This window comes from Empidonax traillii, unplaced genomic scaffold (assembly GCF_003031625.1).
Source record: "Empidonax traillii isolate 1590-97213 ecotype Southwest subspecies unplaced genomic scaffold, ASM303162v1 scaffold571:size529327, whole genome shotgun sequence".
NCBI classification, from domain to species: domain Eukaryota; kingdom Metazoa; phylum Chordata; class Aves; order Passeriformes; family Tyrannidae; genus Empidonax; species Empidonax traillii.
The window spans coordinates 387,110-410,906 of NW_020955764.1; the positions used below are offsets into that span (position 1 = coordinate 387,110).

The 23,797-nt window shown below is 47.0% G+C and overlaps 1 protein-coding gene across 2 annotated transcripts in view; it reads left to right on the forward strand.

Moving 5' to 3' along the window:
• The first annotated feature begins 1,379 nt into the window (after nt 1–1,379).
• Nucleotides 1,380–23,797, forward strand: part of PSTPIP1 (proline-serine-threonine phosphatase interacting protein 1) — a 46,556-nt gene continuing 24,138 nt past the window's right edge. For both annotated transcript variants that reach the window (XM_027897961.1, XM_027897962.1), the window contains exons 1-3: nt 1,380–1,471; nt 17,421–17,521; nt 20,578–20,652. In XM_027897961.1, coding sequence (XP_027753762.1) covers nt 1,439–1,471; nt 17,421–17,521; nt 20,578–20,652 — 209 coding nt within the window. In that variant the 5' untranslated portion in view covers nt 1,380–1,438. The remainder of the gene's footprint in view (nt 1,472–17,420; nt 17,522–20,577; nt 20,653–23,797) is intronic.

Consider the following 23,797-nt stretch of genomic DNA (forward strand, 5'->3'; position numbering starts at 1 on the left):
ACCACCAGGAAGGAAACTTGCCTGCACACCAGCTGTAAATGGATGGATAGAGAGGATGGATAACTCTATCCACCAGCTGCTGCAGAGCAATCTGAGCAGATCCCTGTGCCCTGCTGGAGCTCGGGGAACCTGTGGGACTTCCCCACTACTAAATTATCTACCCATGTAGCTGGTGCTGCAGGGACAGCAGGGAACCAGCAACACTCAGGAGCAACATCAAGTGGTTGTAGCTCAGTGAGTCCTGCTGTGCTCTTGGTGGGGAAGGACACACTTGCACAGGCAACCACACCTTTTCTTTTCTTTTTTCTACCCTCCAAAAACGCCAGTGAGTATTTAAAAACACGTGCTTGAAACATCCTAAGGAGGTGAACAGAGGCAACCTCACCTGTAGGACAGGTATTTAGGAGAGTGTATCGTGGAAGCATCTCAGGTGTTACCCACTGATGAGATGTTTGCTGCTGTATTATCACAGCTGGATGAGCTGATCTGGGGAGCTGCCTGAAATGCCTGCTGGCAGAGGGTGCTGCCCCTTCACAGGTCTGGGAGGCTTCACCTCAAGTCCTGGTGCTAACAAACTCTTAGCTCGATTTTTTTTTTTTTTCTTTTTCAAGACTTTGGATTTTACTTCTAAATTTCACGTCTTGCATATTCATACGACCATTTACATGAGGGCATGCAAATCAGGAGTGTTCTCTACACTGACAACCAGGTACCTAAATGTGTGCGGAGACACCTGCACACTTCTCAGGGTTCCTAATTTAACCAGAGTCTTGAAAAGCCTTCTCAGTTGCAAAATGCAACTCTGAGCTCCACTTCCCATGTGCAAAGAGGCCTGGGTCTCTGCCAGCCCCAGAAGGTGCTGCAGGAACGGGGCACACACTTTTCTTTCGCTGCTTTTTCTTTGCAAGACCACAGCGCTCGATGATGGTTCGGCTGTGATTTCCTCCACGGCTTGTCTCTTTGTATTGTACTGCTTTCCTCTGCATTCTAATTGCTCTCTTTCCCCTTGTAGCTGATCAAATCATACCACTGAATTTACTGCTTTTTTTCCCCCCCTCTGTTTGTTTTTTTTCCTGTCCTCTCACACGCACCCACAGCAAGGAGCAGCCCGACACCATTTGCCATTGCCTGGCTTCCTCATTTCAATATTAACTGTTCACCAGAAGAGAAACAGGTTTGGGGTTGGGGTGCTGAGTGCATGCATGAATCTGGGTGTGAGCAACAGCTTTTTTTTGCCCTCTGTCCCTTCCCAGCCACAGGTCATTAGGCTGAGCTGCCTGGAACTGCCCCGTGCTGAGCGCAGGAGGGACAGGTCTGGGGATGAGCTGCCTCTCTGCTCGGGCTGGGCTGCAGTGACAACCTCAGTGCTGTGCCTGCTGCTGCTCCCAGCCCAGAACCGACTTGCTGAAGGATCCTACCCCTCCACAGAGCAATCATAATGACCCAGCTGCAGTTTAAAGATGCTTTTTGGGTAAGTCAACGTTTCCTATGTGTTTCCCATGTTCAATGTACCTGTATTTTAAGTTTTTTTTTTTAAATACAGCTTAGTTCTATACATAGTTTGAAACTAATTTAATGCTGTTCTGTGTTCTAAATTTAGTTTAGTAAAAACTCCAAATTTGTCTAAATTTAGTTTACTAAAAACCCCAAATTTGTCTCCAAGCAAAAACCACACTGTTGGATAGTGTAAGTGTTTGAGCCTGGGCAGAAGGGATGCCCTGTAAAGAATGTATCCAATCCCAGTTCCTGTGCCAGGTCCAGAAAGCGCTTTTGAACAGGACGTGGATTTGTTTGCCTCACTGTCCTGAGGACCTGTGTGCACTGAGTGTCCCCAGCTTGAGGAAGGGCTCCCCTGAGCAGGTGAGCTCCTGCTGAGGACAGGCTGAGTTCTCTGCTGGTTGGTGCAAAGGCAGCAGCTGCACCAAAAGGCTCCTGCCCAGCTCCCCACAGAGTCCCTGCAGCTGGCAGGTGCAGGAGGGCAGCACCAGGCACGCAGTGCCCAGCAGTGTGCAGCAGCACAGGTGGAAAGAACCAGCAGTGGCATCCCCAGCTAAGCCCAAACACTCACAGCTGACCTAAACCCAGTGAATACCAAACCAAGGAGACACGCTCTGTACTTGTTATTTGACTTTTGATTGAAAACCCTCATGGTTTCTTGCTTCCAAGCTCTCTCCCTGCATTTATAAGATAAAGGACCTGAATCGTTTCTCTCTCAAGGGTAATATCTGAGGTTCTCTTGGAACTGAAAAATGAAAGCTCAGAACTAAAATTCTAACAGGATGTTGTGTGGTTGTCTATTGTCTGAGCATCTAGGACTGCTTTAAAGAAAGACATGAAGGCATGTGAATCCTTCCTGCCATTTCAAGGCTGTTCCTTCTGCTTGTGCTTGCTTTCCCTCCACCCACCCTTCAGGGTGAAGCCTCTCTGGGTAGAAAACAGAAGGGCAGGGGCAAAAACACATTTCAGTGAACCCCTGTGCTCTGGGCACTTCCAGGAAGGCCTCCCCACCCCCAACCCAGCACCAGCTCTGAGCAGTCGACAAAAAATAAAAATGCTATGAGGAAATACAAAAGTCAGTGTTATTTTAGCGCTAACTGCGCTGGACCACACCCAGGTGAGATTCCCCTTTTTTGGCCATCTCCCGAGTGCACAGCCCAGTGCCTGGGGTGAGACTCAGCTGACAGCCAGGGCCACCCTGGGAGCTCCAGCTCTGCCATCGCTGAGCTTGGAAAACGTGCCACGTGACTTTCAGAACCGGCACATTTGGTATATTTATACTTTTCAAGGGCTTGGTCTTCAGGGAGAATAAATCAAGCAATGGGAGGAGCGTGAGGGTGATTTTTAACACCAGCTGAGGATCTGGCCAGGCCGGTTCTTCACGGCTCTTCTTCCCTAAACTTCTCTCCTGTGCTTAAGTCACGTTACCCTGACTCAAATCCTTGCTTTGCTTTGAAGTGATCACCTTCCTCCCAGGAATCCATCTTTGGGTTTAATATTTTGTGGCTGGAAATGTCGTTATCACCCAGCCTGATAAAAGAGGGCAGGATGTATCGGGCTGCAGGACACGGCAGCTTTAGCTGGGCAATAATAAAGTCTTTTAAAATGAAAACTTCCAGGATGTTGCACAATGCAGCATGAGCGTGCAGCTTGCCCCCCCCCAGATCACAAGATCAGCGATTATTTTGGCATTCATAAGGCTCTGTTAGGGAGAGGAGAATGTATTGCTCAAGTGAGCAATCATCTCCTCTGCTTGATCTGTGCCCTGAATGGAATGGAAGTGTCTCTGTGACTGAAAACCAAAAGGGGTGTTTGCACCGTGGTGGGTGACTCATCACAGATCCCTGATCTCTAATTGCTGCCCCCTGCCCAGGTACCCCTGAGCAACAACCCCCTGCTCTATCAGCAGTGAACCTGTGGAGAAGCAGGAGTGTCTTCAGGGCCCACCTCAATGTAAAACACGTAAAGAAATCCTAAAGTCAGGAGATATTCCCCAAACAGCAGAGAAAAGAACACCACTGATTCCTCCCCAATGGTCTTCAGATTTCATAAGAACAAAGTGTCCTGTCTTACAGGAAAATGCAAATTGTTCCTCGTAACAGGTTCAAGTTTTATCCTCTCTTTTCCCCTGTTAAACTCAGCAGTGACAGTACTATACTAAAACATTCCCACTTGTATCTTTGTTTAATTTTTTTTTTTGGTAGCATGGCCTGGGCTAAAACCTGTGTATTTTTTAATTACAACTTTTATTTCTATATCCTCGATCCCTAACGCTTTAAGGGACAGTAGTTGCCCAAAGCCTGCACTAAAATGTGCTTCAGAACAGAAATTCTCTATCCTCTGATGATATCTTTTGGAAAATATTAGTGAGATGAAAATTCAGGTTGGGTTGATAAGCAGTGCAGGGCTAACAGCTTTAAATTCTGATGGGCTGCTGTACAAGCGTAGCAGATGTTACCTGACTTCTCCAGCACCATAAGGGACAGGAAGGGAAATTCCCATCAGGGTTGTGTCAACAGGCATTCTGAGCAACAGGAATTTTTTTTGTGTTGCAAAAACCACTATCCAAGAAAATCTTCCCCCCTCAGTCACAAATACTGGGTGTCTTTCTCTATGTTCTTGCCCTCATCGTTTGCTTTCCCTCTGCAATTCCTGTCATTGGCTTTTGCCTTCTATTTTGTTCCCCTCCAACATGAAGCTCAACCCTCCATCTGTAACCTGTGAAATGCAGCTGTTTCTGGCCAAGAGGTGGGAAATTATTGCACCATTTCCAGGCTTTGCACCTGCCTGGGAAGGGGGAACGAGGAAGATTTTGAAAGGAGCCGTTTGGTTTTTGGGGCGGGCTCCAAAGTGCCCAGAGCTGAGTGGGAGCAAATCTATTCCCTTGGACAGCTTTGAATCCAACTCAAGCAGCAGAGAAAACTCTAAAAATATGCCGTAGGCTCCTGAGGTCCTTGGGATTTTAAAGCACACGCTTGAAGTGTGAAAGGCTTGTTCCTTCTCAGCTGTGGGATGGGCTGGGGGCTCGTGGATTCTCCGAGCTCAGATTTAAAAGTGTGAGTGAGACGTGGGTCAGCCAAGACAAACCCGAGCACGTGAGCTGGCACAATTCCCCTCCCTGCCCTGCTGCGGATTGGTCTTCAGCACATCCCTGCTGGTGCAGCCCCCGTGGTGATGCTCAGGCACCGCAGCAGTGGGAGCCAGGGAGGTGCTTCAGGAAAAGAGTCTGTACCAAAGATGCTCAACCTCTCTGGCTTTGACTTGCCTCGGGTTCAGTGCAAAGCTGACTTTGCAGGTGAGCCTCTCAACTCTTACTGTAGCTTTTCCACACAATGGTCTATTATATAGGCCAAAAAAGATGTAATTAGCTTCACAAGTAATTTAACTTCTAATGAGACTCTGAACTGTGGAACAAGGATGAGGATAAAAGTCACGGTAAAACTACTTTCTAGACTCACTGGGCAATGTGCTGAAGAAATACAACACCAACTGTTTAACTCAGAATAGGAAGGTTTTTCCATTCTGGGAGCTTTCCTGGGGAGGGGGAGCTTTGCAGGACCCATTGTTTTGCAGCAGGTCTGGGAGGGGGAAGGGAGACTGGGCAGGTTTTGGGGAGGGGTCCTGCCAGCCCTGGCACCGAGGCAGGGCTGAGCTTGGGCAGGCAGGGAGGGGCTGGCAAACCTTCCCTTCCCCCCCCCCAGGCATCCCAAGCCTTGCAGGTGGTTCCCACCAAGTTCGATTTGAATTAGAACACCCCAGTTGCATCTGCACCTCCTGACACAAGGCACATGCACCTCAATAATCCCCCAGCACGGGAGTGGGCCAGGCTCTGGTGCCAGCACTGTCCTGCGTGGCTCTGAGCTCCAGGTGTGTGGCCAGGCCAGCTCAGGACTGAGGGACGTGTGTGGAAATGGGGAATAAAGGGGGAACCAGCTCGGGACAGCTGAGCCAGTTGCCCAGCTGATGTCTGTGAGTGCTGTGAGGGCACTTCATCTCCACAGAAGAGGCTGCTCTACTCTTTTGTAAGGTGTAATTTCTCCCTCCATCCCCCCACGTGATCTGGGAAGGACACTTGGCTCACTGGGACAATGAGAAGCACCCGTGGGAGGGGGGGGGGGCAACCACAAAAGTCATTGAAACCAGAGGAAATCACAAGTAGAAAACCTGTTTAGTCGTTGTGGCTGTGGAAATTCTTCACAAGTCACGTCTGAGCAGAGCACAACAGCTAAAATGAAGCTCAAATGAACTATCACTACATGAATGGGTTTACAGAAAGTTCATTTTAGGTCAGTGACTGAAATAATTAGACAGTTAAATACATTTGATTACAACTTTCTGATGACCACGCTGCAGATGAGGGGGTTTGACTATTTAAATCAGTCGATTAATGAAGTCACTGTGACAAATTTGTTAATATTTTTACACAGTGGTACCTGGTTGGTTTGGACCCATCCTGCTCTGCAAAAGTTGTTTTGGTTTTGCTTGGGCTCAGAGAAATGGAGGATTCTCATTTCTGCCAACTTTAAGTGTGCCATGAGATGTATTTTAAATATGGAGTGGGTGAGTCATCGACTCTCTTTTCAGGGCACGTCCACAGACACATCTGAGGAACAGAACCACCTAAACGAGCATTTGTCACACACAGCTTGAAATGGAGCCTCAAACAGAGATCAAAGAGGGTGTCCTCTGGCTTGCTAAAGCAGCCCTGCTGAGATGCATTTTGTGGTGGCAGCGACAGAACAGCCGGGGTTGGAAGGGGGAATCTCCAGCCAGGGCAGGGCCGTTCACAGCACCTTGTGCTGCACCAAGCTCTGAGTGTCTCCACAGATGCAGCCCTGGCTCCACCTCCCCTCCTCCCTCTGCAGATGTTTATACACACTGAGCCACCTTCTGCAGGCTGAGCAGTGCCAGCTCTCTCAGCCTCTCCTCCCAGGACAGATTCTCCCGGGGGAATCTCAGAGGCTCCCTGTGAATCCCATTTCAACCCATATTTTCCTGGCAGGCCTGGGTGATTCACAGCCCACCCCTTTCCCTCCACGCTCCTGCTTCTCTTTTTTCAGAGTTTACACTCACTGGCTGGGACTCTTGTGCTGCTTTGCAGGCACAGGGCAAGACCTGGAGTTCCAATCCATTTACACTCACTGCATGCTTGTGTGACAGGCAAGTTAGGCTGCTTAGTTATATTTCAGCTCCTTTTAGCTCAAAAAACTCTTTTTTCTGATTTCATTTTCATGCCATAATGTGGCAAGGCAGATTCTGGCTGGCAGATGGCACAGCAAACATCAGTTTCATCTCCAGTTTAGTCTAGGTTTTGTAATAAAGCTTTTCCACTGTGTTGTTCAGGAAATTTGGGGGATTTGAGGCTGGGAGGAGGTGAAGGCTCTGCATTGGGGTCACTCAGGGTGTCAAGGTGAAGGAACAAAATCATGTGGAAAACGTGGATCTACATCCCAACAGCTCTGCAGCTCTCCAAAGAATTCCTCCCTTACTATAAGTGGAGTTCAGTATTTCTTTAAAGTGGTGGAAAAATGTCACTGAACAAGACTGAGGAACTGAGAAGCTCCACAGCTCTTGGTGCAACTTTATCTTTGCTGGAAATGAAAAGTAACAAGTCTTGAGAATAAAGTGACAACCCACCAGCTCAGTCTAGCGTAGAGATACCAGCTCCTGTTGTTCCATTTAGGTAAATAAATAAATAAATAAAGACAATTACTTTTTTGTTTAAAGGAAGAGCTTTTTCAAATCAAGAAGCTGTTTGGTGCTGCTCTCAATTTGTCCAGGCCTAATCTATCCCTAAAATGAAATAAACTTAAAAAAAAAAAAAAAGGGTGGAGAACAAAGAAAAGAGGAAAATAGATGGTCAGCAGCCCTGAGGTCTGAGTCTCGTCACTTCATGCTATTTGCAGTCGGTGCTGTAATTACTGAGGGGTGATTAACAAGTCAGGACTGACAAACAGCCCTGGGGCTGCTGCTCAGCAGGATGGAAATCCCCAGGAGAAGGAAAGGAGGCACCTGCCACTGAAAGGACCTGGCTGCGCATTTGGTTGGGACTGGTGGTTTTGTCAAAACCTATTTTATGGGAAAACACAAACACACCCCCCCAGTTTTACTGGGAAGCTGTTTTGGAGGATAAAGGTGGGTGTGGATGAAAATATTTAGGTCTGGTGAAGGCCTTCTCTGGAGATGGAGGATTAAGTGCAGTTTGTAACCAAAGAGGAGGGGACCAGACTCATAAAAGCCCTCTGTGGTTCTGGGTGCTCTGCAGGGGGAAGTTCAGGAACAGGAACTGGAGCTTTCACTGCCCACAACCTGTACCTGGAGTCCAGGCACGTCTTCCCTTATGCCACTGGATTCATCCACAAGTTAAAAACAGCTGGAGAAAGGAGAGATCAAAATGAAATTCCTCTTCCCTGGGTAGGCAGTGGATGGGGGATGGGGTGCCAGCTGAGGCTGGGGGGTTGTCTCAATCAGACCTGCTCGATCCAGAGGAATTTTCTTTGTTATATCAGTGTGAATGTGGGTTTGTGTTGTTTTGTGTTGCTGCTGTTCTCAAGAGGTGAAAGGCGGACTTTTAAAATCTTGTATAATGATTTGCAGGGCAAGAAAACTGTGTCTCACTCTGCTCTAGAAGTGATAACAATTCATTTTGTATGGAAGCTCGCGAATTTTGCTGGTTTGGAGTGATGGGACACCTTGTGTGTGACAGTCGGGCTGATGCAACAGCTTTAACAGCCCCAAAGGGTTCCCCAGCAGCTCTGCTGGTGCTCTCCCCACTGTGTACACACTCAGGTAGAGCTTGCCCATTTCCCAAACCTTCAGAGGTTGCAGCAGAAAGGGGGTGCACATCCAGCTCACTGATTCATCAATTCTTCAAAATACCAGCATTAATCCATTTTTAGTTATTTTTGTATGAGGCAGGAGAGACATTTATGCAAGTGGGAGCAAATGCCTCCCTGAAGGTGGGGTGATACCTGCACGGCTGTCCCACCTGGGCAAACTGCTTGACTTTGCTTACATGAAACCCTCCTCCTTTAAGGGTTTCTAAAAACCTGAAGCTGGTTTTTGTTCTGTTGGATTGCACAATTCCCCGGGTCTTTGTCACACACCACACTAATGGAGCGTAAGAAGATGTTGCGTCATGTTGAGTAATCGGATGTGTTGAAAGTGATGATTGAGGTGGTGAGGATCCTGTGTAAAATGGAAGTGGTAACGCAGCTACTGGAATAATCCTCGCTTAGAAGTGAAGTCAAGCTCCAGGAAAGTGCCAGGAAAGACCACTAACAAAGTGTCTGGCTCGCAGGGCGAGCAGAGAGCATGGGTGCAGCACTGTGTCGTATTTAGTGCCTTTCTCTGACTAACAGGGAACAAGTCTAAGCTTCTCGAGACAAGGAGGAGAAAGACATATAGTTTTTCTAATAAATTAATGTACCAGCTGATAAGCAGGTCTGTTGCCTGTGGATCTGCAAGATCTGGGGAACAGTTGGGTCTGTCCCTGAGCGAGTCAGGGTTGTTCCAGGCTGCCTCACTCACACTGCTCTGGGACTGAGCCCACGGTGCTTGCAGGAGAGGAGCTCCCTTATAACAGAGAAGGGACCTGGAAGTGGATGAACTAAAGAGGAATAGAAACAAAAGGAATCTCTGACCATTACTTTGTATAGAACAGAAGCATCCTCTACTTGTAAGATTCAATTTCTCCTTATTTTACTTCCAGTTTCTCTTGTGTTGCTCATGTCATTCAATAAGAGACCGAAGCAACATCTGATTTCACCCCTGACACGTTCATCTGTCTGGAAGGACCATGGCAAAACAGTGAAAGATAGGTGGAAGTGCTCGCTTCTGGCCTCTCTGTTGGCTCCCAAGAGGAAGCCACCTGACTTTATGGATTAAACTGTTGTCTAAAGTCATCACATGGAGACAACCTAAAGGGGTGCTGCCACCCCAAACCTGTGTCACCATAGCCACATCAAGCTCTCAGTTAAAACTGGTGAGGGATTCTGCTTCCTCCTGTCCCATTTCCCACTATCCCCGTCACAAAGGTGTTCCAGAAGTTTGTTCTATCAGGATTTCCCCGAACGGATTCCTGGCTTTTTGCCACACTTCTTGTTGTGATGCATATCTGGCTGCTGGCTCCTTTCTCCTCCTGGCACAGGAGCACCAGGGGTGTGAATTGCTGGGCAGCAGGAGCGTGCCATGGCCTGAAGGTGGGCAGAGATCCCTCCCTGCAAGAACTTCAGGTCAAGGCTGAAGTCAGCAAAAACTCATGGAAATGGGCAAATAAAAGCCTGATCTCCACGTGGTGAAACACGTGCAGTTCAAGAGAAGGTGCACTGTCTTCCCTGGCTGCCTTACACTACTGGGAATAAAACAATAAACGACAGCATCTCAAAATTAAAAGAGATGCTTTTCTTCTCAGTACAAAGAAGGTGTTCTTGCTAAACAGGAAAGCACAAGGTTTCCATTTCCTGACTTTGCTGGTGGCTTTTGTGAAGGGTCCCTAAACTGAGACATTATGAGGGACAGGCAGCTGAATTTAGGGGATTCTCTGGCACGTCTGCAGAGCTCTCTTTCTGCCTTCCAAAATGTCTGGAAGAAGCTGAGAGTTCAAAGGTCACTGCTACGCTCTCCAGTCCTCTGGCTAAAGCTTGCAGGGCTGATTTTGTGGTTAATCGTGCTGTGAGATGTAAAAACTGCGCTGTGCAAAGAAAAACAGAAGAGCACTTGTGCTCTTTACAGAGAGACCAAAAAGTTAAGCTGCAGTTATTCTTCCCTAGGAAACGCTGTGCATTCTCAGAACATTATTTAATCAAATTATTAAGAGGGGGATGCTAAAATGGAGGTAATAAGCACAAGGAGAGTCCTTTCATTAGACTGGAACTGAGAGTTTCCAAGCCTGTTCCCTGTGTGTCATTGGTCTGCTGGCTCACCTGCAGAAGTGAAGAAGGCTACTGTGCAGCCATCACTCTGCAGCCACGCAAATCACGGGGTGATTAAAACGTGAGGAGAGCCAAACAACGTGCTGGGACTATAAGAATGCCTAATACATAACACATGAGCAGTCTGGGGTGCCAAGGAGGGGGACAAGGGCTCAAGGAAGCTGAGAAGCAAATTCCTCCGTCAGCAGAACTCTAAAACAACCATTTCCTCCTCAGAAAAAAAAAACAAAACTGCAATGTCAAGAGCAGAAGACCACTGGGAAGCTACTTGTTTGCTCGGTGTTACCAGTTTTGCAATGCTATGGTGTGGTTTGGGAAATCTCGATTTCACTTTTATTTCTGGGTATCCCAGCTGCTGCAGGTTTGAAGTCTGACAAGGATCTTTGCTCTCATTTGAAGTTGCTGCAGGGGCAGTGGGAGATGGCAATCAAACAGCTCAGCAATTGGAATGGTAGAGAGGCAAAGATTTTTCCCTTTGATTTTTGAAGGTCCCGTTCAAGGTTCACCTCTATGCTATGTCTGGCCATAAATACCATTTGTTCCCCTTGAAAAGTGAAGCATCTCAGGTTTAGGTAACAGGGTGCAGTAAAACTGCAAACTAAGCCTCATGTGGAAAATGCCCGAGTCAGCTCCTGAAATTATCACAGAAAGTCCCAAGATAGCCACCTACACCCTGAGCAAACATTTACGTTTCTGATGCACAAAGAGTGAGTTTACAAGAAGTGACAGAAATGTTATAGAGCCAGTTCCAACCCACCTACTCGTCTTGGCTTTTTCTGCTTATACAGGGGAAAAAAAAATCATGTACTTTAAAAAAAAGTATTGTCTTTTTAAGAATAGCAAATGTAAAGCAAGTGATTCAGTTACAGTGAAGGGCCGTGGCACGGTAGGAAATATCCTGCCATGTACTTGGAGATTATAAATCATGTTTGACTGTTGAATGTTAGATCTGTTTGCTGTTCACCTACAGCACGTACTGAGCCCTTGGTGGAGCACTTGGCAAGGAGGGTGGCAGATCAAGAGAACAAGATCTAGAAACACTCTTCCTGAGCAGGGCCACTACACAGTGGTGTGATGCAATGATATAATTAATTGATACCACTCACTTAGAACAATTTACTTTCAGTCCAGGACTGAGGCACCATGTGTGATACCACTGGGCATAGAACGGATTTCTTATGGACAGTTGGGAAAGATGTTGGCAGAATGATGCTTGTTCAAAACTCACTGTTCCCTGTTCTCTCTAAACTTCTTCCTCAGACCAGTAGTTATTTCCTTTCTGACTCTGGAAAAGTGAATCTTAATTTTTTACCTTATTAGAACTGTTATGAGCCTACCTAAACTAAACAAGATACGATGCAAAAAAAAGTTCGATTTAGAGAAAAATTCCAAAGGTACCCCACACTTTGCACTAAACTTAGATTTCTACTAAATGTAGATTTCGTTTCAATTACTTTTCTCTCTTGGAAATTTGTATGGACCTTTTATTTGAATGAGTTGGCAACATTTAGTATTTTAAGTCCAAAACCACTTGAGAACACTTCTGATATAAGCCTTAGAAAAACACTGAGGAATGAACTTTTACAGCTAAATACTTTCAAACTTAAGAGCAAGTGTGGGGTTTTTAAAATATATATATATATATTTTTTTAATACGAGCAGATAGGACATTTCAAATAATTCCTAAATGAAGGCTCATGAGTCTAAAAGAACCCCTGATAGCTCAGCTGTGCCTGTCAGCGCTTGTGCCAGCACCGCTGCAGTGGGCCCATCTGAGAGGTGCAAACCAGGCAACTGTGCATTTTGGTGCTGTTTTTATCCCCCCAGTAGCTCAGCACTGTCCCACCTCCTACCAAGCAGTGCACCCAGAGTAGTTATTTCTTTCCCAGCCCTTCTCCCCCACCAGGGTGGTGTCACTGCCTGGCACAGCACCCTCCCCTTGCACCACCTGCAGCCAGTTCCTCGCAGGCTTTGCAGTGGAGATGGTGGGATGAGGCCTTTCCTGCTGAGAGGCAGAGCTGCAGCCCCCAGAGCTCTGCAGCCAGCCAGGGTGCAGCACTCACCAAGCAGCTCACACGGCTTCAGCTGCCAGGACTGCCCTGGGGCACATGCTGACATCCTGACAGGCCAGGCCGGCTTGTCCTGCAGGAGCAGGCAGAGATGTGAGTTGTGGTTTGTAGGCTGCCTCTAAATAAAGTCCTGGATGGGCAAGCCAGCTCCCAGGATGGTTGGAAACGCTCCAAGAAATCCAGCCACAACAGAAAAGCCACAGTTGCTACAGCACAGCCACGAGGACGTGATCAGTTCACGTCCCTTTCTGACCACTCCCAGCTGGACGTGCAAGGTGTCCCTTTCAGGAGTGCTTGGGTAGTTTTGCTGCAGTTCAGTCCATTGTCAAAGCCGTGTACTAAAACTGTGCTTCAGTAATCAACCACGCATTCCAGTCTCTCTTCCTTGATGTCGAGGCAACAGTAACCTTGTCAGCTCAGAATGTAGATGCTCTCTCTCCAAAAAGCCTCTCTGTTCCCTCTGGGCACTCAGCAGCACAAGGCTCAGAGCAACATGCTCTGGAGTCAGGCTGATTCTTAGCGAAAATATGTCCCCCCAGCAATGGCAATCCTGAACTTTCTACCCTCAGGGCAGGGAACTGACACCATCAGCCTTCCCTTGCAGATTTATTACCGAATCACAACCCTCGGAGCCTCTCCCTGATGCTGCAGGAACCAGCCAGGAATGGTCCCTCCCCCAATTAAATCTCATTGTTTACCTGTGTCATTACCTATGGAGAAACTCCTACCAGGCACTCAGTGCCAAGGCAAAGATCTCTGGGAAAAATGCTAATGGGGGGGGGGAGCAGCATCGTTAGGCCTCTGAGGGAAGAAGAAATAGGAAGAAGAAAGGTATCCCAGCGTGCTTACTGTCAACACCCCTGCGGGCAGGACCTCCTTTCAAGTACTCCAGGAAAAGCTGTTCTGGTTAAACCAGAGATGGAAGTTGTGTTTTTCAGTCATGAACACCTCACTGCACTGGAGGGCAGCAGCGTTTGGGCAGAGAGAGGAGATGCTGCCCCTCCATCAGCGGGGATTTTCCCCAGGAGAAGAAAAATCCCAGGCTCAGGTATAGAGACACACGTACAGTACTGATATATGAACCTCAGGACAACACGACTCTGTTTGCAACACTGAAATCCCTGTGTCAAGCACTGTCTTACTAGTGATTATAGGTCTGTTGGACAGCAAGGAATAACTAATCTTTTTAATTAAAATAACAAAGATTAAATCCCCTTTCATGGCCACACACACACTTTGACTAAGTGGAATCCCTTTCTTGGCAATGAGAGAAACTACTGGTGGAGAATTAAATCACCCTCTTCCAAGCAACTGCCTAGATTTTGGTATAAGCAAATGATGTTTTACACATTTAATGAGTATATTTACTATCTAATTAAAGCATTTTTCTGATCCCTAAAAAAAAAAAAAAATAGTTCTTTGACTATTCATTAGTTGTTGCAAATTATCACAAAGTCCCAGCTGAGAGGTACCAAGCACTGTCTGTGTGGTGCAGCTCAACAGCCTCAAAACCATTCAGTGCTAATTATAACACAAAAGGGTAAATGGAAAATAGAATAGAGGCGAGACAGCTTAGCAAGACTAGATGGCTGTTTAATGAGATACAATCTTGCTGTCTGATTGTCTTGACAAAGAAAATGTGGGTCTGTTATGGTGCTACACAGGAAATCCTCAAGAAACTTTGAGAAGAAAAACAAAAGAGGACTGAACAGAGCAGGAGAAGGAGAACCATAAAGTGGGCAAGGACACTGATCTGGGGGAGATGCTGGTGGCTCGTGCCAAAATGGAGATGCCTGAGCTGGAGGAAGGGATCTTGAGAGCTGATCAGGATCATTTTTAGTCAACGTGTTCATTGGATACTGGCTAAGACAGAAAGAAGGGGCTGGAAACAAGCTGTGGTTGAAACAAACAGGTAGAATTTACTGTACAATCTGATAACCTGCAGGCCTGGGGTAACAGAGAGCAGATAAAAATCAAAGTTTCAAAGTGCCAAGTGAGAGTAAGAGATCAGCAGCAAAAAAGGTCCAGTGCACTCTGAGACCTTGTTAAATAAGATAGCAGGAGAGGAGAGAATTGCAGGCATATCCATAGATCAGAGCTCAGTTAGGTGTCACTGCTATGTTTGATGGTGGAAGAAGGCAAATGCAATCCTCTGATGTAGCAGAAGCGTTTCTCAGAGAGCAGCCATCAGTGCCACGGTACAAAGCATCAGTTAGGCTTTACTGGAGGGGTAAAGCATCATCCTTGTTCAACAGGGATTTATTCAGCCTTGAACAGGGGCTATAACCACACGAGGGAATCGATGAAAGGAAAAAACAGCATGTCAGGAAAGGGCAAAGGAGGTTTGTTTGGATGCAAGAGGAGCAGGAGCAGGGCAGGGATTCTCCCCCTGCACTCAGCGCTGGTGAGGCCACCCCTGGAGTGCCGTGTCCAGCTCTGGGCTCTCAGCTCAGGAAGGACATGGAGGGGCTGGAGCAGGGACAGAGAAGAAAAAACAGGCTGGGGAAGGGACTGGAACACAATTCCCATGAGGAGAGGCTGAGGGAGCTGGGGGAGCTCAGTCTGGAGAGGAGGAAACTCGGGGAGAGACCTCAGCACTCTACAACTCCCTGACAGGAGAGGAGAGCCAGGGGGAGAGGTTGGTCTCTTCTCCCAGGAACCAGCAGCAGGACAAGAGGGCTCGGTCTGGAGCTGTGCCAGGGGAGGTTTAGGTTGGATATCAGGAAGAAATTCTTTACAGCCATTGGAATGGGCTGCCCAAGGAGGGGGTGGATTCCCCATCCCTGGAGGTGTTTAAGGACAGACTGGATGTGGCATCAGTGCCATGGGCTGGGAACCACGGCGGGGTTGGATCAAGGGTTGGACTCGATGATCTCAGATGTCTTTTCCAGCCGAGGTGATTCTGTGATTCTATGAAATGTTTGTGTAAGTAAACTTAGACCTCCATGATTTGTGGCCCCGTTGTGGTTGGAAATTCAGAAACAACGTTGCAGGACGAGCCACAAGAGCAGCTTACAGTGATGTAAACCTGGGCTGTGGGCATTTCCTCTCCCCCTTTGCTGCCTGTGGCAGTGGTTGCCTGCTGGGGTGATTCCAACCCAGAGGATGTTTTCACTTGCCCCTGGGCAGCATTTCTGGGCCAAGGAAGCTGTGTACTCAGCTGTGGGATGTAGCTAATTGCATCTGGAAATATATAACCAAAATGCTGGGACTGTGAGCTGGCTGTGTGGAGCATCTGACCAGAGTTTCTGCCAGGTAGAGCCATATAAGATTTATATATATATATATATATATATATATATCAGTGATGCCTTCTGCCATTGGAATGTTCCCCAAAAAAAGAGAGAGGGGGGAAGTGATGAGTCCATTGCCAGGATGTTATCAAGAACCTCTCCTGCGTTCCTCTGTGAATGGCAAAGCTTGCTGCTTCTCATTTATTTCACAGCAGGATCCCTCCCTGAGATGTGTGTGTGTAACTTGCCCTTGGAAACATCAGGGAAACCAGTGTTTTGGGTTTGAGATCCTGTTTCTTAAGGGGTGATCATGTGCATCAGAAGGACACATGTGATCCTGTCACTGTCCTGTGGTTGCAACAATGGTAATAGTGGGTCCACTGCACCCTCTCCATATGCTTTTATCTACATCATTATCTCTCCTGGCTCTGTGGTGCAGATGTTTTGCTGGTAGAGGCATTTGTCTGTGTCTCCTCTGGACCATTATCCAACTGTCTTTCCTTTCTCTCCTCTGCTCCTGATAAGAACGTCCATTAGGGAAGAAGGAATTACTGCTGTCAAGAAACTGTAGCACTGGAAACGTTACCACAACCTGAAGGTTTCCAGAGATTATCTGCAGAAATTTATCCTGGCTCTTGAAGAAGCAAAAAAAATAAAAATACACTCCCAGGTCTGCAAATCTCCCCAGAAGCCCCAGGTGAGCAGCACTGAGGCTGCCACCAACCACCACCACCCCTCCTCAGTGTTCCTCTTCCCTCTCCAGTGCCAGCAATAAGGAAACAAGGCTCAAGAGCCCAACAGTTTTTTGCCAGAGGATCTTCTCCAAGTCCCAAAAAACTTAACCAGCTGTCTTCTTCACAGTCATGGTGGAAAGCAATAAAGTAACCCATTTATTAAACAATAACCACTTAGGGGACAGTGGATGGGTGTACGAACTGCATTCAGTTCATATAAAAACACTTGCATTGTAGATAAATTGCTTGAGGGAAGGAACACACTCGTTCCCTTTATGGTTACACAGCCCATGACTTTACCATAATGCTGGAACATAAAGCTCAGGCAACATTCACCACTGCATTTTCAGGAACATTATCACTCTGCTCTGGTTAACTGAGGCACTCAGTGAAAAATGGCTTGTCCCAAATCCTCCTGTGAGGCAGTGGGAGGACCAGGAGTACAAGAGAAATCCTTTCTCCCCGTGTTACAAATCCTCCCATGGAAACACTGCACTGCCTGGGTGGCACCACAATCACTACCCCACGGATCGATATTTGCACTGAGTTGCCTCTGACTCGTCTTTTCAGAACACACGTGGTAAGAGGAGCTGTTGTTCTTAACAGCTACTACACATCTCTGCTCTGCAGAGGTCCCACACCCAAAGTTGAACATGACTTCCCCAAAAAGACAGCAAGTGCCGCTTTCCACACAGCAAGACTTGTGACCCACTTCACAATTTTTTATTATTTAATACTGAAAAAAAAAAAAAGTTGATGTGATAAAAAACTTTTACAGATTTTCACTTTGGAGAAACCTCACCCCTACCTGTGCCCTTAGCCCTGGGCTAACCTAAAGGTCTGTTTGGATGTTCCAGAAGGTTGATTTGCTCCATATCACAGACAGCTGGTATCTGCTAAACCTGCAAACTGTTGTGCACAAATCAGCTCAGCTCTTTTTCTTTCTCTCTGCAGTGCAAGGAATTCACCTTCCACACTGGCTACGAGGTGCTCGTACAGCGCCTGTTGGAGGGCAAGAAGATGTGCAAAGATGTGGAGGATTTGCTCAAGCAGAGGTATGAAAAGCAGAAGGGGGAAAAAGCATGAGCAGCCTCCTTTCTCTTTCCTCTTTGGCATCGGCAAAGGCTCTTTCTGAATGAGGTGGTGAAATGAGTTTACACAGAAAAGCCTGATTGGAACCCCAGCCTTGTGATGTGCTCTGTGACGGCAGATAACAAATAGAAATCTCACAGATTTGAGAAGGGCAGAGGAGGTTGAAGGAGTCAGAAAGCCAGAGCTCCGTTAGGACCCGGGTCGTTACGGCTCCGGATCCCACAGCAGCACACGCATCCAAAAGTGGCACTTCTAAGTTTCCCCTTTTACAGGAAAAAATGACTTGCACATTTCTGTTTCTCTTTGAACGTGCTATTGCCACAAGCACCGTTTCAGTTTCCTGCCGCTGCCAAAAATGAGCCATTTTTCAAATACAGGGCTACACAAAATGCTGCCTAAAGCCTTCCCCAGACACCCAAGCCAGCCCACATCGTTTGCCAACCTTACCAGGCTTTGAGTAACAATATTGCAATTTATGTCCCTTTTTGGTGCTGCTCAACAGCAGCTATGGACAGCTGACAGTTTTGGGGGTGAGAGAACATCTTACCCTGCTGCTCGGGCTCCTTGGCCATTCATTCCTGTACTTCTGGCTTAGGAAGATAAATCTGAAATCTGGTTCTGTTTTTCAGTGGCCTCAGCAGTTTTAGCAGGTGGCATGAGGCACACACATGTTCATACATGTAGGAAAGACCACACAGAATGGATTATATATCCAGCAGGCAATCCTGGAGCAGCTCCTCTCAGGGCTGTCTCCTTAGGAATTTTGCTCTGCTTTCCTCAGTCACGGCCTGCTTTTCCTCTCTCTGCTGCCCCCAGCTAGTTTTTTTGGGTTTAAGGGGGTTTTCTAAAGGCTGTTTTTCAAGCCCTGGCACTTTCAAGGGGTGTGAGCTGTAAGACTGAAAGGTGAGTGTTTCACAGCACGTGAAGACTCTCCCATCAAAACCTGAAGCTGTTTGAGCTGCTTTTCTCGACCACCAGTGGAAGCCTTTTATACTGGTGCACATCACAGCCCTGAAGTCACATCTGCCTGATGGCAGCTTAGCTGCAAATGTTTAAAATAGCTCCTCTGTGCCTCACAACTAACAGGGACCAGAACTACACTGCAGGCTGCAGGCAGTGGAATTCTGCAATGGATGCTGCACATGCCCGTGTTTTTTTTCCCAAACATTACAGAGGCTGCCTGTAAGTTGCAGGATAAGGTTTTTCCTGGTTTTTGTGTGGACTTTCCACAAAGAAAAACAAAATACATGTACAGTCATTTTGCAAATGTTTCCATGAGGTTTTTCACACCCCCAAACCATCCCAGTGAGTGTGTGTACGTGTGCATGTTGAGGGGGGGAGGGAAGGAGAAGTGGGCACTGAATTAAGGAAGAAGGTGTGATTTCCAGTTTATTTCTGCTGGATATTGTTTTCAGCTTGTCCTAACATCATTCATGGGAATGACCTAGGAGAGGATCAAAGGATGGGATGAATCTCTGGTCCTACAGGCTGCCCATACCACGGGCTTTGTGCTGGAATTTCGACAGGGACTCCTGCAGCAGCTGCCCTGACCACACTGACAGCTGATCAGTTTTCCACCCACAAATCCCCCTGCCTGGCCTGGAGAAGGGACTAGGTGGTGTGGGAGTGAGCAAGCAGTTGTATTCCAGAACAAAAGCCTGGATTTAAAACACAAAATCCATTCCAGCTCTGGATGGCTGCAGGGAAACCCAGGATCCGAGTGTAAGTGTACTGAAGAGTGGGAAAGGCAGCGCTGAGGTGTGAAGAGATGGTGTCAGCCTCCTGCCAAATTCCTCTGGCCCTGGGAGAGTCCAGACCATGCCTGGGGTTTCAGGAATTTCTGCCCCAAGGGTTTTACAGGAGCTGGGAATGGCTGAAGAGCTGGCCATGCTTTTTCCCCATCCTATGTTGCGCACTGAGCAAACAGAGTGGGACTGCAGCACTGGGGTCGTTCTCATTCCTGTACAGGCACCGGCATTAAAGCAAAGTCTCTGACACAGAAGTGTTTCTTGTTGCTAAAATCAGAAGAAAGTCAATCTGTTCTGCATTGTTATGTGTCTCTGGAGTGTATTTCCATTTTGATGACGTTTCATTCATCTAACGTGAACATGAAGTAGTGTGACCTGTCACTGCATTTTGCACCCTGTTCCTCTAGAAGGAACAGTGATGGAGGAACACCCCACTAAAACACAGCAACTCCTCGGGTGGGAGAAGAGCAATTAACTAAGAGCACATGCAGTGTTAGACACGTGGGAGCCAAGCACAGGGGCCAGGAACACCCTCCACTCAGGGCTGTGGTGACTGTAGGTTGCTGTATGATCAGCACTGCTGATCCACCAGCCTGACTGATCTCCTTGGACTCCCTCCCCCAAATGCCAGCACCAGGCTATCTGCTCATTATTAATTACTGACCATTGGATAGTTTTTAGCAGTTACTCAAAGATTGAAAACTTGGTTCCGCCCTGATCCTGCACCCGGGAGAAAGGAAGTAACATATTTAGTACAAATACTTCTTTCAAACAGAAAATAGAAATTTCCTCCAGAGCTGGGGGAGGGCGAAAGAGAAAAGAAATATTTGTGTTTCTTTATTAACCATAGAAACAGAACCACTGTCCTGACTCACCAGTTACAGTTCCCCCTTAGGTGAGCCACCACAGTCCCTTCCCCTGAACAGCCCCAGCCTCCCCAAACACCCCTGCACCTCCACTGCAGCTCTTACAAGCAGCACCTCATGTTTTTATGTATATTCCTGCTCTTCCTGGCTCCCCTTTATTCTCAACCTCACTTAAACAGATCCTGTGGAACCCTCTCCTCGCTCCCCTCCGAGCCGGTATTTTAATGCATCGAATTTAATTACCCCGAATATTTAAGAGGTCAACTGACAGCACTAGGATTGGAGAAATAAAATACATCAATTGTATTCCTCGTGGTTTTTTGTACCTCAGATACAATGACAAGACTTGTGTAAATGTGATCCTGCTACCACCAAGAGGAATTGAGGAAGTTTTTCTTTCCACAGAGCACAAGCAGAAGAGAGATACGGGAAGGAGCTGATTCAAATCGCCCGGAAAGCAGGAGGACAGACAGAAATCAAGTAAGGAACTCTTTCCTTATTCATGCAAACAAAATGATGTTGGAAGAGAGATCAGACTCCTGTGTTTTGCCTACGAATGGGAGCACAAGCTGCTCACTTCAGTGCACTTCATAATGCACACAAAAATTGGGGAAACACCACGGTCCTTCACAAAAGGATTCACAAAATCTCTGTTTGGAAACTGCCAGTAGGTCCTTTCCTGAGGTGATGGGGATAAAAGGGAAAGAGAAAGGAAAAGGTTGTGAAACGTTTAGGATGGCGGCTTGGCAATTCTGGGAAGCTGGTGGACCCGGAGAGACTGTGACAGAACAAATTCCAAGTGCAAAGACCCCAAAAACCAGTTTCTGCAGCAGGAGAAAATATTTACCCTAGGAATACAAAATTTAAATCTCTTTGAGGGAACTTAATTTGAAATAAATCAATGGAGCTACTGAAATACACTAAGATGACATATATTTTTCTCTGTCTCCTCCACAACTATCCTAAATCACATATAAACTGTGTTGCGAGGGGAAGATATATGTTGGCATGGAATTTAACTTAATAAACACTGCTGATAAACTGCTGCTATTATTGGTGGCGGCAGCAATAATGAGACATTTTGCCATTATTGTAACAAGTAATAATACGGTAATAAGGTGGCAGAGGATGAAGATGTGAGGTCACAGAAGACAAGCCTGGAAGAGAAGACCTCAATCTAAACACAAAGCAGCTCTATTGATCCCTGGGGCCTGCTGCCCTCATCCCTCCCATATCTCATTCCTTAATTGCAGCCTCCTTTCCGTGTCCATTCATCACTCCCAGTGCAAGCCTGCTTTCCTGCTCATATTTCCTGGGAAAACCTGACCTCAAAGCCCTGCATGGCCACGGCAGGGAAGTGCCAGGGAATCATCCGCAGCACCAGCTGTGGATTTGGGGGTGGGACATCCAGGCTGACAGGGAAAAGGAGCACTAAGGTGGGACATGGCTTTGGCCTTCCTGGTGTCTCAGTTCACTGCCTCAGCCGAAGAAAAAGAAGGGGAAGAAGAAATATTCCAGAATGAAAACATCAGATTAAGGATGGGTGGCTTCTTCCCAAACCAAAGATCAGCCAGGATTAAGGGAAGGCTCCACCTAAACTACTTTACTGGCAGTGCAGGGCAGGCAGAGCAAACGTGTTCAGCAACAGCCAGTGCTGGCTGCTCTTCAGTGACTTCAGTGATAATTCACTGATCTGACTTTTCCTAGGAGATTATGAAAGCTTGATTTAGAGGCAGAGCCAAGTCCTGGAGTTGGGATATGGATCCAAGTTCCCCCTCAAGTTGGGGGAAGTTTGGACTTGGGCCCAGCTCCACTTTGATGTAGCAGTTCTGTAGCTTGGCAGGGAGGGAAGGCTGGATACACCAACCAGGCACAGAGCAGAGCTGATTTACTGTGTTTCCATCACCCAGCCTGGCCTGGGGATGAGCAGCTTTGCACTGATATTTTTATCAGAGCAAGGGTCTCACTGTGGCTGTCCTTTGGCTTTCTCTCCTCCAGCATCCTCTGGCTGTTTAAGGAGTCACACACATGGACAAGGAAGGGCGTTTGTCCAGAGCAAAGACTTAAAATCAGAGAAAACTAAAGCCTCTTCAGGGCTGGAACAACTCAAGAAAATGAAATGCTTGGGTTTAAAGCCTTAAAACTGTTGACACAATGTGAGGTTTGTGTTTGTTTCTGTGACAATGATTACTGGCAGCAGTTCTGCTCCCAAGGTCAGTCCTTCAGGGACACTTGAGGGAGGCGATTTATGTACTACCTGTAACAAGAAAAGCTTGAAAGGACCATGCTACAACTGCCCCAGTGCATTTTTCCAAGTGCTTCCTCTTTACAGGACTTCCTATTATCATCTAGCACACTGAGTCCTAAAAACACAAGCACTTGACAGGCTGAACAGGGCTGTTAACATCTTTAAAAGCAGCTCTGGGTAGCATTATTGCTCAAATAAAGTCTAATGTATTTGCACCTAAAACTTCCACTTGACAACCACCAGGAAAAAAAGTAGACTCCAGTTTTTTTTTGTTTGTTTGTTGGTTTTTTTTTTCCAGAATGTTTTACAGACCTTCCTGTGCCATGCTAAGGATGGCACAGAAGCAGGAGTTACTAATTTTAGAACACTCAGTCATTTTCTTGCTAATGCAAAATTATTATCCTCTGCTCTTAAATCCAGCCATCTTTTAAAGATCTCAGATACTTAAGGCTTTCTCTCACTTCTCCTGAGAAATTATTTCACACCCCAGTGGTTCTCGATATCAGGAAGGCACCTGATACTCTTTCAACAAGTCGATAAAGGGAACATAAAAAATCCATCCACAACAACCACCCAAACCCTTCCAGTACGAGAAAATACCCAGAAGACTTTAACAGGAACAACTGCAAGGCCCAGGTTGATACTTCAGCACAGTCAGGGCAGGCACAACAGGGCACAGAGAATAAGCATGATGAGTAAATCCAGGGAGAACACCGCACGAGGTAGTGGCTATCGCCACAGAAAACAGTTCTCCCTCAAGCCTCCTCCACATTTTAAAAGCTTTTAGTTTGGAATCAACTTAAAAAAACAATTTCAACATTTATCCAGGCTCATCCCTTCTCCCCCAAAATTTTGCCTCAGCTGGAGCGAACTGCTGAACTCAGCTTAGTGTATAAATAGAGTCAACTGCCCTGCTTTATTTACTGAAAGGCACAGATGAAGAAATAAGCTGCTGATTCAGAAGAAAGTTATTAGGGAAGGGTCACTGGAATGTAACAACAATTCTGGGAGCCCTTTCCATGGCTTTGAGAAAGCTCAGTGTGAGCAGTCATTGGGATCCCATCCCAAGTGCTGTCCAGGGCTGTTCCCTCACCGTCACTGCAGCTCCTGGGATGGAGAGCTGACCCCTCAGGGCCCAGCACTGCCCGTGCCTGGCAGGGGCAGCGGCAAACCAGGATACTGCACTGCAGAGGATCAGCAGTGATGCAAGCTGTGACCTGGGAAAAGAGGATCACCTTGTGTCCCCACCCGTGTCTCCACCTGTGGGCTCCTCAGCACCAGGAACGTGAGGGTCACTTGGACCCGAGAGCCAGCAGGGACCAGGATTGTAGCCACTTTTTATTTGATTTCTGATTTTTAAAAAAAGGCAAGAAGGGG